The sequence below is a fragment of the Amia ocellicauda genome, chromosome 13, assembly GCF_036373705.1.
Source record: "Amia ocellicauda isolate fAmiCal2 chromosome 13, fAmiCal2.hap1, whole genome shotgun sequence".
NCBI lineage: Eukaryota > Metazoa > Chordata > Actinopteri > Amiiformes > Amiidae > Amia > Amia ocellicauda.
Genome location: NC_089862.1, coordinates 18,673,825 through 18,687,009, shown reverse-complemented (window position 1 = coordinate 18,687,009; position 13,185 = coordinate 18,673,825). Strand labels below are relative to the sequence as shown.

Genomic DNA, 13,185 nt, shown 5'->3' with positions numbered 1-13,185 from the left:
AAAGAGAATGAGTACAAGTTGGGGACAGACATCTGTTTCTTGGGACTTTTCCTAACGTAGTTTTTTGTTTTACACTTTATGTTTTAAGCAATCTGTTCTGACCTTGCAAACCCTGTACAGATGCTCTTTGGGAAGGAGAGATGCTTGGTCCCATAAAACATCAGGAGTACTCTTATCATTGGAAGCATTTGTTTAAACTGCCCCCTTCTTATTTCCAGATACATGAAGATCGGCTCCTAAAGCAATGTGACTTGAAAGCAGATTATAATATGAATCAACATCAGGTTGATTATCGATTTTAACATGCAGTAGCTTCCAGATAGATCATCTTGCCTGATTTCAATCTGGTGCGGCAGCAGAGCCGACCTGTTCAGCTGAGGTTGTCCGTGCTCTGAGAGAGAGTGATGATGACAGAGTCAGGGAGAAGCTGGGTTGACAAGACAACCACTCCGTTCACCGCTAATTAGTCAGAGGCACTGGTGGCTGGAGGCTGTAGGGATCCTGTCGTTTTGATGCCCCTCAGGTCTCTGCTGTGTGGCAGTGTGTGGCAGCCCCTGGATATTTCTGTCAGTCTAATGCAAGGAGAAACCTTATTTAGACTGATGGCTTTTAAAACATTACTGCTGCAGGTTGTTTGTAGCCAATTCGATAAATATACAGGTGTACAGGTATTGGATGAAACAACCTTCCCCTGCTCTGCTATAGTTGCAGGTTATGTTTTTTAATAGAATAGAAGTGATATTAAATTAATTATCTTTTACTTTGTGTGAGAAAATGCCAGTGTGTTTGTTCAGAATATATTTGTAATGCAAAATGCATGTCACAAACTGAGGAAACAAACAGGGAAAATGGAAATATTGTATAATTCCCCTACTGTGTATTAAGCATTGAAATTACATGGTAGCTTTAAACATCTCAATCTTTTTACAAATAATTTGTCCGTTGTTGTTTTACTGGATTCATTATTCTTGCTATTGAAAATCTTAAAAAGCTGCACCAATGACCCTGTTTATGTAAACCTTATTTTACCTGTTCTGTATGCTGAGGGTGATATATAATTTAATAATTATAATTCACAAAACCTTTAAGCAATGTTAATGTAATGGCTGCATTGGCTACATATGCAAATTATGATCTGAGATACAATTGGAATGGATAGACATTTGTTTGAATTCAAAATAAATCCAACCACATATCTTTACTGTACATAAAAGCATATTGTACTTATTGACCACAATGCCATGTGTAACCTGTTCTGTGTGTCATCAAAGTGACCTTTCTCCCAGTTGCTCCTTGGACCTCTCTTTGCTACGACATTCCTTAACTCAACGTTTACTCTATGTTTACACTGTTCCCAGTTGTACTAGCAGGAGAGGCACATAGAAACAGGCCAACATTACATTTTCGCCCACAATTAAATAACTGTGCTTGCACACACCACATAATCAATTTTGTAGACCTCTAGGAGGAATGAAAACTCTTCCAATCTGGAATCAGGCCAGTCAGACTGGGTTTATCCATGTCTGGGATTGTATACAGGAGTGATATTCCTCTTGACTTTGAGGTATAATTTCTAAATCCTCTTGATTTTTTGGACAGCCAGCCTTATATGCTTTCTTATTTTTATTTGATTTTAGAAGTAGCTTTTAATATTGAATCTTGTTAAAAGAGGCTTTAATTGTATTATTGTTAACACGAATCTTATGAATTCCACAGAGACTTTGTAGTTTCAATTTGTATCTTATATTTTATTTTATATAAAGTATTTATGAATTTGAATTTCTACATAAAATTGTGTAATATCAGTGAATCATACTTTACAATGTGAATTTAAATTCCTTTTTTCTTTTTAAAAATACAAGATATCCAAGCAATTTTTCATACCATAAGAAAGCAGAAAATGTGTTGTTACCTGTTGTTTTGTTCAATATCCTCTTCAGTCTTCTAGAAAATGAAGTCTGTTTCTGACTGTTACAGTGAGGGAAAAAAGTATTTGATCCCATGCTGATTTTGTACGTTTGCCCACTGACAAAGAAATGATCAGTCTATAATTTTAATGGTAGGTGTATTTTAACAGTGAGAGACAGAATAACAGCAAAAAAATCCAGAAAAACGCATTTCAAAAAAGTTATACATTGATTTGCATGTTAATGAGGGAAATAAGTATTTGACCCCTTCGACTTAGTACTTGGTGGCAAAACCCTTGTTGGCAATCACAGAGGTCAGACGTTTCTTGTAGTTGGCCACCAGGTTTGCACACATCTCAGGAGGGATTTTGTCCCACTCCTCTTTGCAGATCTTCTCCAAGTCATTAAGGTTTCGAGGCTGACGTTTGGCAACTCGAACCTTCAGCTCCCTCCACAGATTTTCTATGGGATTACGGTCTGGATACTGGCTAGGCCACTCCAGGATCTTAATGTGCTTCTTCTTGAGCCACTCCTTTGTTGCCTTGGCTGTGTGTTTTGGGTCATTGTCATGCTGGAATACCATCCACGACCCATTTTCAATGCCCTGGCTGAGGGAAGGAGGTTCTCACCCAAGATTTGACGGTACATGGCCCCGTCCATCGTCCCTTTGATGCGGTGCAGTTGTCCTGTCCCCTTAGCAGAAAAACACCCCCAAAGCATAATGATTCCACCTCCATGTTTGACGGTGGGGATGGTGTTCTTGGGGTCATTCCTCCCTCTCCAAACACGGCAAGTTGAGTTGATGCCAAAGAGCTCGATTTTGGTCTCATCTGACCACAACACTTTCACCCAGTTCTCCTCTGAATCATTCAGATGTTCATTGGCAAACTTCAGACGGGTCTGTACATGTGCTTTCCCTTTAAGAGAGTGCTCCTAATCTCAGCTCGTTACCTGTATAAAAGACACCTGGGAGCCAGAAATCTTGCTGATTGATAGGGGATCAAATACTTATTTCCCTCATTAACATGCAAATCAATTTATAACTTTTTTGAAATGCATATTTCTGGATTTTTTTGCTGTTATTCTGTCTCTAACTGTTAAAATACACCTACCATTAAAATTATAGACTGATCATTTCTTTGTCAGTGGGCAAATGTACAAAATCAGCAGGGGATCAAATACTTTTTTCCCTCACTGTATATATCTCAGGTTCTTTAACATCAGTTATATAATTTGGGTCAATGAAATTAACAAATAATATGTGGACTTTTATTTGTTTGCAGACAGCCTTTTCCTCCAGGTGACCGGGTGACCTTTAATGGGAAGGAATGCATTTGCCAAAAATGTACACAGCCATTGCCTGTCAACAGCCCTGCACCAATGCAAGCTGTCAGAAGTAAGCACCTTGTCTGTCACTGTTTTTTTTTCTTATTTTAGCGACATTTGGAGGGTGAAGGCTTTTATGGAGAATTGTATGCCACTGTATTTTTCTCCAGTCCTGTTGATAAACAATATATCACATTAACTCAGCAAAGAGAGACCAGTACTTATAAAATTATTTAACTACACTAAATACAGTGATACACTGTAAACACACTTTCTAAATTGTTAGTGCCATTATATGCCACATAAATATATCATATCTAAAGGAAATTTGCTGAACAACAAATGAAAAGATAAGAATACTAAGGAAAAACAAATAAACACATGGACATGCATTGTTGTAGAGAAACACAGACAAATCTTATCAATAAGAGAGGTTATTACTTATGAAAACCGTTACAAGTGATTCCAGCAGTCTGAACACTGGTTTGGAATGGTAAGAATGAAATCACATACTACATCCTTTGCATCTGATTGATGGCCTTTGACATTGCCAGCCCATCCTATTAAAGATCATTTGAAAGCCTACAATTTAATCTGCAGTGAAGGCATCTGATTACTTGGCAAATTTCTCCACGGTCCCATCAATACAAACAGCTGATATTTGCATAAGAAGCAGAGATTAAATTGAAGAGAAAACATACCTCCTGCAGTGATGCTTAATATCAGAAAGTACATGTTAATGGAGTGATATGTAGCCTTCCTGTGGAATTTGTAAACCGTTATTGTTTAACACTTTTTGATACATTTTCAATTGTAAGATTTTTTATCCTTAAAGACTATGAAATTCACTTAATGTACTGCAGAGGGACGCTTTTTTCCCCTGCTCATATCCCTCGCTCTGGTGTTCGTAGATGATTTAGTCAATATGTTTTAATGCTACTGTGCTTGAATACTCGTGAGTCTCTAAAGCACCACTTACTGAGGGCGTGAAAATGCACCGACGGTTCTCCATTCTGAATTTAAACAGAAGCTGGCCTTGACCAATTCCCATAGAAAGGATGATGAAGTGTCCTTAATTAACTGTCCAAGGTGTTGAGTTGCTGTTGCTATCTGGGTTTTTACATTTCTTTGTATTTCTTGTTTTTGTTTGGCCCCCACAGTATCTCTTAACATTTGCTCTAAATACAAACAGGTGTGAGTCCAGACTTATTGACACTCCATATACTCCTACAACAAAGGATAGAAAATGTACATGACTCTCAAAAATGAATGTAATTACTGACCTTCCAGGACACCAGCAGCAAATAAAGCCCACAATCTCTTTTAATACTATACAGACATTTTCAATAGCCTCACTTCTGTTGCAGTTTCTCATTTTGTTTGACTGTGTCTGAGCTGCCATACACAGTAATAATACTAGGCTTAAGACAAATACTGTATGTACCATTGGAACACCGATGCCTTTACTTATGAATTCCTAACATACTTTTTTATTGATTTGTTTATTTGTGGAGGAGGTTGCGGGATGCAGATAATGCAGTATTGTCATATGTTTCTTAGGATGTTGAAGGTTGATCTCAACAGACTTACAGACAACTACAACAACTCAACAAACTAACAAAACCTTTTATTAAGTCATTGTGTCTTTTTGTTTCAGACTGCTGTGGTTGTGGAAAAGAATTCAAGAATGAACAGTCCCTGGTTGCTTTGGAAAAACACTGGCACCTCGGCTGCTTCAAATGCAAGATCTGTAATAAAGTCCTGAATGCAGAATACATCAGCAAGTAAGTATTCTGGCTTGATTATGGCCAAATCATCACATCTCCTAGCCAAGACATTGGTTCTTTCATTCTGCATTAGCCTACTGAGCCTTTGTGGAGTATAAATAACTTAATGCAGAGAAACAGGTGCGTAAGCCAAGAGCCTGGTCTCCACCCTCCCCTCTATCTGCCGACGTCATGACTGCAGTCAGAGCACACACCTGCAAGCAATCTCTCCGGAGCCCTGTTTAAGCACCTCAGCTTCTCCTGTTCAGTGCACGACACCTGGAGGGACGTGCAAGAGGGTGATAGAGAGTTTGAATGAGCATATGGAGTGATTTACTGGCAAACCGTGGAGGAATTTGAGCATACAGTCACTGACACAGCACAGAGAAGCCTGTTGCTTAGCGAGAGCTGTGCAATGAGATGAGCAAGTGCCTCAGCAAGCCAAAAAACAGCACCTTCAATCCAGCACAAAATGAAGAGATTTCCCCTGAGACTTGCAGCTCTCTTACCTGTGTATCTATCGTCAGTCATGTCCCATTTCATTAACGGCTTGTTGCAGCTGAAAATAGTCAGTTCCCGGGCCTTCATTGCATTGAAAAGATGTAGGATGAGCTCAACAGAAGAATGGAAAAATTGCTCTGACTATGAAACAAGTGTGAAAATGTGCTTAGAATAAGTACAACTTTGATTGTAAGAAAACATATTTCAATATGAAGTTTTAAGAGTAAATCATTCATACACATCGATAGCTCGTCCTGTTTAGTTATATTTCAGTTAGATATCCAGGAGGCCACATAATTCTGACCACTAATGTGTGTATTATGAATATATACTTCACCGTGAAAGTGCTTTACTGTTCCCTTTTCTGCACTCTCTCCTGTCTAGATGATCTGAAGGCACTGAAAGTAAATGGAAAATGGAATGGAGGGAATGCTGTCTAGCAATCAGCCAAAGGGAATAGGGTGGGGGGGTTGAAGAAATTGACAATGTATTCATAAATAAAACAACAGAGATATTCATTTTTAAACCCCAGCTGTACAGCAGTCCTCAGTATCATTGTATTCCTCCGACTGGGACTACCATTCCAAATGTTGTTCGTGAGTCCCACCGAACACCTGTTGAGTGTTTAGAGGGTTTTCGTGTGTGTGTGTTTAAGAACACAGCGGCGCTCTTTGAAAAAGTAGCCCTGATGGTGAACTAGTGTGTGTTGGAGCCTGCGGGGCTTGTGAGGAGGCCGCCGCAGATGGCGTTGAAAAGCTCACTGTTGAAGTATGCAGTCGTGCTCCTGCTGCGTCTCTGTGGGGGAGGCTGACCTTGATCTCTTTGGAACCACGTTACAAAGCGGGGGGGTGATGTTTTGTTCGTAGGTGGAATACCCAATACAGCCTGTAGCATCCTTCGCCAGACATTTAATCTCAGCACTGCAAGATATATTGGACGAATATTGACTGCCCAAAACCATATTTTGCACGGTCTGAAACCCACCATCCGCTCACAGATGTTGATGCAAATCCTCTTTCTTTATTCAGGAGAGACTTGAGACTATCAAGTCTCTTCTGAATATCAACATCATCATCTATATTTGTTTCCTATTAGTTATCCATCAGAATTTCTTGCAAGGGTAGTGCGCTGAATCATAAATTGCTCAGCACTCCACTCTTTGAATATTTTAATACTATACTAATATTCATGTTTCCACCTGATTTTTAGTTTTAAGGAGAACAAATAAGGTTGTATTCATTAACTCTGCAAAAACTGGAGAAAGGAATTGCATCTGATCAACGATTACCTTCATGTCAAACATTTCACAGACATCTCTTGACTATGCATGCTTGAGAAGGCCTACACTCTAGGATATATTAAGTGGCAAGGTGACAGGACTTCATTGTAGCATGCGTAATGTTCTGACTGAAACCTCAAAGCAATTTCTATATCTGGATTTTATTCCCAGGTAATTGAGATCTAGTGATCCTCTTTGGTGATAGCTTTTGAGCTTTTGGGGCATAAATACATTTCTATTCGATTAAATATTGTTTAGATGTATATTTCCATGTATATTTCAGGACTGTCTGACTTCAGATGCTCTGGGAAAATTCTACCATTGATAGATTTATGTCAGCAGGTTTGTCAGTCACAATCATCAAAGCTGCAATTTTCTCAGAGCTGAAATGACAAATCTGTTTATATATCGTCTTGAGGACGTTTTTAACAATATTATTATTATTATTATTATTATTATTATTATTATTAATAATAATAATAATAATATAACTATATTCTGTTCATTTTCTTTCTCTCCTTTTAATTGTTTTATTGCTTGGTCATTTTCCTGTAGAAAATTGGCCATTTCTATGATTATCTGATTCTATTTTCATTGTCTTTGCCCCTTAGTCATCTGATCTGACTGTCAATGCAGTGAACCCTCATTGATTTATGCAGTCTTGGACAGTAAAGCAAATGCTCAATTAGTGTCTTCAATCAATCCTCTGTCTGAGTCTGTTTGATGAGATATTTGCTGATTGGGACTTCAATGATGTGCATTGTAGAGATGGAGACATAAAGCTTTACAGTGTAGCTATAGAAATTGCAGTCTCAATCAGCGGCACAACAGGCATCGCATTTCCACACTGTGTTAGCCTCTGTGAATCGCTCAGTCTCTTACAGTTGTTTTATAAAAGCTGAAAAGACTTTCAATAAATGTACTCTTGCAGGAAATAACATTGCATGTATTCCTCATGGTGAATTATCTGTTTAAACATTCTTTAAACTGTGCATTCCTTGTTTGTTTAGATACAATATGACTGATAACACAGGTACTTTTTAATAGGCTTGTTTTGATTTTATTGATGAAATGACATTGAAAATCTCACCTCACTATTTAAGAGAAACACTTAAGGGTATGAGTGCCATAGGAAGGTATTGTAAATCCAGGATCGTGGCTTCAAATCCCATCAGCACATATGAAATACATGCCTTGTAAATTTATAGTTTTGTGACTCATGTGTGGATTGTGTGGTATCATGCTGTAGATTGACTGTTCACCATGTTTGTGGTTGATGTTTACAGTTAAGGTTGCTTGGTCTATTGGCAACACAGCATGCTGCCTGTGCAATATTCTGCTCCATAGTTCACTTGGGAAGTAGTAATGAATTGAATGAAGTGACAATTGAACTAAATGTATTATCATGTGTATATGCCTACCTGTCTCCTGAAATGATCTTTAGTTTGACAGCAAGTTAATTACGCTGTAACACTTAATTATTGAAATAATGATCAAGGAAAATGTCTCGCAGTGCTATTCCTGGGTATTAATTAATCTGCACCACTAGAAATGCTGTTTTATGTTTCCTTACTGACTTGCACACCTGATTCCTCTATACAATTGCCTGAAATATGAACCTGTTGTGCCATGAGAAATTAATTACAAAAAAAAAACAAATACAATTTAAAGGGTACACTAATGCAGTTGTATGGTTATATTCTGTTTTCTTCTTGTTTGTCTTTCCAGGGATGGGATTCCCTACTGTGAGGTTGACTACCACGCCATGTATGGCATCCAGTGTGAGCACTGCAAGAAGTACATCACTGGCAAAGTGTTGGAGGTACGGCCGAGCGTATTCTTTCATGACATTTCACTTAAGCCGAAGCCTGCATGTAAGTCAGTGTTGAAGGTTGCTGGGGTGAGAAACATGTTGTGTGAAACCTGGGGTCTGTTGTTGGGGTTGGAGGGGTATGACTTCTCCTGCTAAAAAATACAATTCAATCCAGAAGAGAGGGAAGTCTGAGCTGAAGTTCAGAGGATAGAGCAGTGGCTGTCGTTTGTTAATAAAGCTGTATAAAATGGGATCCTCCAGCACATCCAACCGTATTCCTATTTTGTTAGCTGAGTGTATTTTACTGATTCTTCTTGGTGTCACTTTACTAAGTAGCCTATCGAATGGCTGGTATTATTCATATACACAAACACACACAATTTCATTAAAAATACAGTCCTGCTTTATGAATCTAAACCAAATTTTTAATATTGGGCCTTCCATCAAATGAATAGACATTTTGTCTTTAATTCCATTTGTACATGTTTGAATAATATGTTTTCTGTCACTTTTCAAAAATTACCATAGTGACACCTAAATAATTGAGGTCAGCAACACAAGACAAATTATGTCCTGAAACTCCAGTGCTACTCTACCTAGTTTAACCTGAGACAAAGGGTACTCTGGGGATTTGCAGTTTGAAAGACTACTAAGTTCAATGGCTACATTGTGAACATGTTGAATAGCTGAAGTCTGAGTAGCGAAGAACAGAATTTTTTTTTTTTCATCTTCAGTTACTAGATTCATAAGCTTAATATTTGTACCTAGTGTATTATGTTGATTTGTTTTTCATATGATTGCAGAATACATTTATACATGTTTTGAAATAGCTTGATTCACATAATTACATTTTAGAACTCCCCAGAGCTGACAAATGAATTGCCAATACAAGATAGTGATTTGTTTACGTTCCCATAAAGACAAAGCATATCAAATTGTATTATAAAGCCCCAGTGAATTCAGTTCTGCAAAACTAACAAATGCAAATCCTTCATCATTAGCTGTTATTATTATGCCAGAGGAAGTTTAATAGATCAGAGATGGCAAATTATGCATAATTTATTTGCAGTAATAAGAGAATGTACTTACACTTTTGAGAATATTAGTTTTAAACAGAGATGCACATAAATCCCAATTAGATATCATCTGTCACACTCCTTCAAATTACTTACAAGCAGAGTTCTCCAAGTCAAATGTCATGACATTTAAATCAAGGACAACTATGGCTCAGTAACCCTTCTGAGGTTATTTACAGCAGGGATGGGAAAAGGGTGGGAAGGTACTTATGGTTGACAGAGGTCTGGCATCGGTCTGTTTATGGTGGTTGAAGTAGTTTCCTAGTTTGGAGCCTATTTATCAACAGGCTGCTCACAATCAAAGAAGAAATACAAAGTCTCACAGACAGGCCTAAAGACAATCGTGAGTCTCTACTCTACAGCCCCACTCAGTCTCTCAGTGACGTGGCTGTACATTTGTAAGCTGTAGCAAAGTGCTCCTGAGATGTATTATTTACTGGCGATGTAGTGGACTCCTCTTTTGCACCCGTGCTGATGCAATGAATGGGCAGCCAGCCCTTCAGAGGTGAAAGATGAGCTTCTCCCGCCATCTGCACAACCGTGACATGTTTTTTTTTTCTTTTTGGTCCAAGCAAATCTGCTAATTAATTTTTGACACATTGGAATTTACATATATCACTGGTTACACAGATATATATACGATTTATTAAATCTAATATTACATGTATTTGAACATTAGTTTGTAAAATGTACCTTAACTGAGAAATGTGTCTCTTTGAACCGCCATTCTCATCTCCATTTTCAAGCAGCAGATGTTTTAAATCCCGAATTTCAGAATAAGATATGCCTATATATCCCAAATGCTCTGCGAGATAAACTGGGGAATTACAGAGACATATAATTTGCATTGTTCTTTAAAGACCAGGAATGAAACGTATTTTTAACTATGTTTTCTGCAAAGACTGCTTGATGTCAGCTGACAAGAGGCAGATAAGCAGGCAAGTGTCAGAACAAATCTTCACTAGGGAGACATTACAGCAGCAAGCTCCTTCAGCATTACAGGCAGGGATGCACAGTAGGATGAGATTGATCTATATTTATCTCCTCCAGCAAGGAACAAAGGGGGAGTGTGCTCAAGGTAGGAAATTGATTCCTGCTAACAGCCAATATTTTTCTTCCTGATTAATGTCACTTGAATTTGGTTCGGGTTCCTTGCACATAGTTGCGACGGCGGAGCAAAAGCCAGACCTTCCAAATGTACGGGGTATTTATTCACGTTGTGGATGTGCTGAAAAGAAGCAGGGTTGCCATAGCTTTTTCATGTTTTATTCATTGTGGGCACAGAATACAGAACACATTTAGCGATTTAGTTCACACTGGTGCCAGATATTCTGTATTTCTTTGCTATAATAACTAACATGATCTTAAAGAGACAACCGAAAAATGTACCTTTTTGGATTTGAGAGTTTTTGCTGGGTTCTGTTTTGCTTTCCTCCTTCGCGTTGTAATATTGTGACACAGCAAGGGGTTGGAAGTGTGTATCTTTGGGGATCAGGGTTAGTGATTCAACAGAAACACTTTATAGAAATATGCAGTGGTGTGAAAACAAAAGTAGCTTTTACGAAGGCGGTAAATGCCTGGCCCAAGTGTAAGGCATTGGCTATACTTATTACAAAAACCCCTAGCTAGCTGTGGGCCACTAATTGGTTTCCCAATAGAAAACACTCAAGTATCAGTCTGAGTCACAAGGTCAGGATCTAGGGTTGTGGCTGTAATCGTGGTCCTCGTACAAAGCAGCTTCTCAAACAGCTTTATATTCTAAATCACAAGAAATCTGTGCTTTTTCCCTGTCTGTGCTCTCACATCACAACAAACATCCTCCTGCACGTCTCCTCCGGTACAATGCAATGAACTCCTGTGTGTGAAGTCCTGCCCGGTGAACTGCAGGTGTGCTCTCTGACCTGGGCCTACAGTTTCCATGCTCGTATTTTTCCATGCTGTTTTTGTGTGAGAGCGCCAGCAGGGGGATCCATTCCCATCTTATATGTCTCCCTCTGTGTACCACACCCTAAACTGTGTCACTATATATAGCAGAAAAAAACATTATTGAGATTTTATTTTATTTTATTCTAACAAGGATGCCTTTAAATGGCCAGAGAGCTCCTTACTACACTCAAACCCACAGGCCCAATCTGCAATGCAATATTGTTTTATTTGTCTGGATTCACCTGGATCTTTGGTTCAATCAGAAATGTTTTGCTTACTTATATTAACTTTTGTCGGTTTATCTAAGAAACAATGTTAATGGCTTAGAAGTCGTAGTGTGATCCGCTCCTTGGGTGCGCTGTTACATCAGTTGTAGATTAAAAAAGAGAGTGGGCAGAACAGCCTGGACCGCCTGTGCCACTAATGAAGTGGAAACACATTCATTATAACCATCATTTGCAACAGATCAAACAATGATGGCAGATGCGAGGATAATCTAGTCTTAGACTCTAGAACCTGGGAGCACTTGTTAGCATCTGAAGTGTCATCTTTGGGTGAAATACTGAATCAAACCAATGTCTTGTCTGCTCCATTGTATGACATTTTCTAAAGCTATAGTTAGTTGAGCTTTTGCACATCCTTTCGTGCGTGTATAGTTTGTCATTGGCTCATGGCATTCCCATTTCCTTTCCATTGCTGGAGTCAGACTTTCAAAGGGACCAAACTGTCCGTCTTTAAATTTGCATGAAAGGTAACAGGAGCTTCAAATCTGAAGGTTCATACTTCAGAATTGTACTGTTGTTTCAGGCTTGGGTTACCATTCATTGAAGACCTGAGACCTTAGTATTGTGTAATGTTGTTTTAAGAGTCATAATAGCATAATAAAGGGAGAGAAAAGTAAAGTAAGACTGATGGACATTATATTTTGTATTACCAGTCCTCAGTGGTATGCTTGAAAAAACAAAATGTAATAGAATACAAGAAGCTGAGTTTAACAGTATCACTTTTTAATCACATATTTATTTTGTATTTCAAAAGTATGGATTTGATTTTCACCCATTCCAGTAGTGTGAAATTCCTTACTGTAAACCGTAAATACCCAAACAATGTGCAATTGCACCACCTAGTGTTTTCTAAATAATACAAAGCAGGTTTTTATTTGCAATTCTTTATTTATTATTTATGTAGTTATTTATGTACCAGAAGATTCATTGCAGAAACACTGAAAACAATTCTGTATGGTTCTCTTTTTTCTAAACACAAATTTTGCACAATATAAAATATTTTGTATAACTACTTTACAGCAACAAAAAATATGAAAGACCAGTGCATTATTGACACACATACATATAAATGGATTTGGTGTATTAGAATATTCATATTTCCTAGTTTTATAGTTTAATTGTTACACATCAGAAACTGTTCATAGCTCCCAGCCTATATCAGTTCTGAGCTGTTTTCCTAAACAAGGTTTACAGTAGTCCTTTGTTTAGCATTTCCCTTATAGGTTTTGTAGGCCCGTGGCTTAGCTCTACCTCCTGGTTAATGTGTGCTATTGCATTTATAAAAGAGCTTTTAGCAATATATTTGA

The 13,185-nt window shown here is 38.1% G+C and overlaps 1 protein-coding gene across 1 annotated transcript in view; it reads left to right on the top strand.

Moving 5' to 3' along the window:
- The window catches only part of ablim2 (actin binding LIM protein family, member 2), a 59,650-nt gene that overhangs the window by 19,627 nt on the left and 26,838 nt on the right, over positions 1-13,185 (top strand). Inside the window, exons 4-6 of the mRNA XM_066720082.1 lie at positions 3,191-3,303; positions 4,891-5,017; positions 8,508-8,601. Coding sequence (XP_066576179.1) covers positions 3,191-3,303; positions 4,891-5,017; positions 8,508-8,601 — 334 coding nt within the window. The remainder of the gene's footprint in view (positions 1-3,190; positions 3,304-4,890; positions 5,018-8,507; positions 8,602-13,185) is intronic.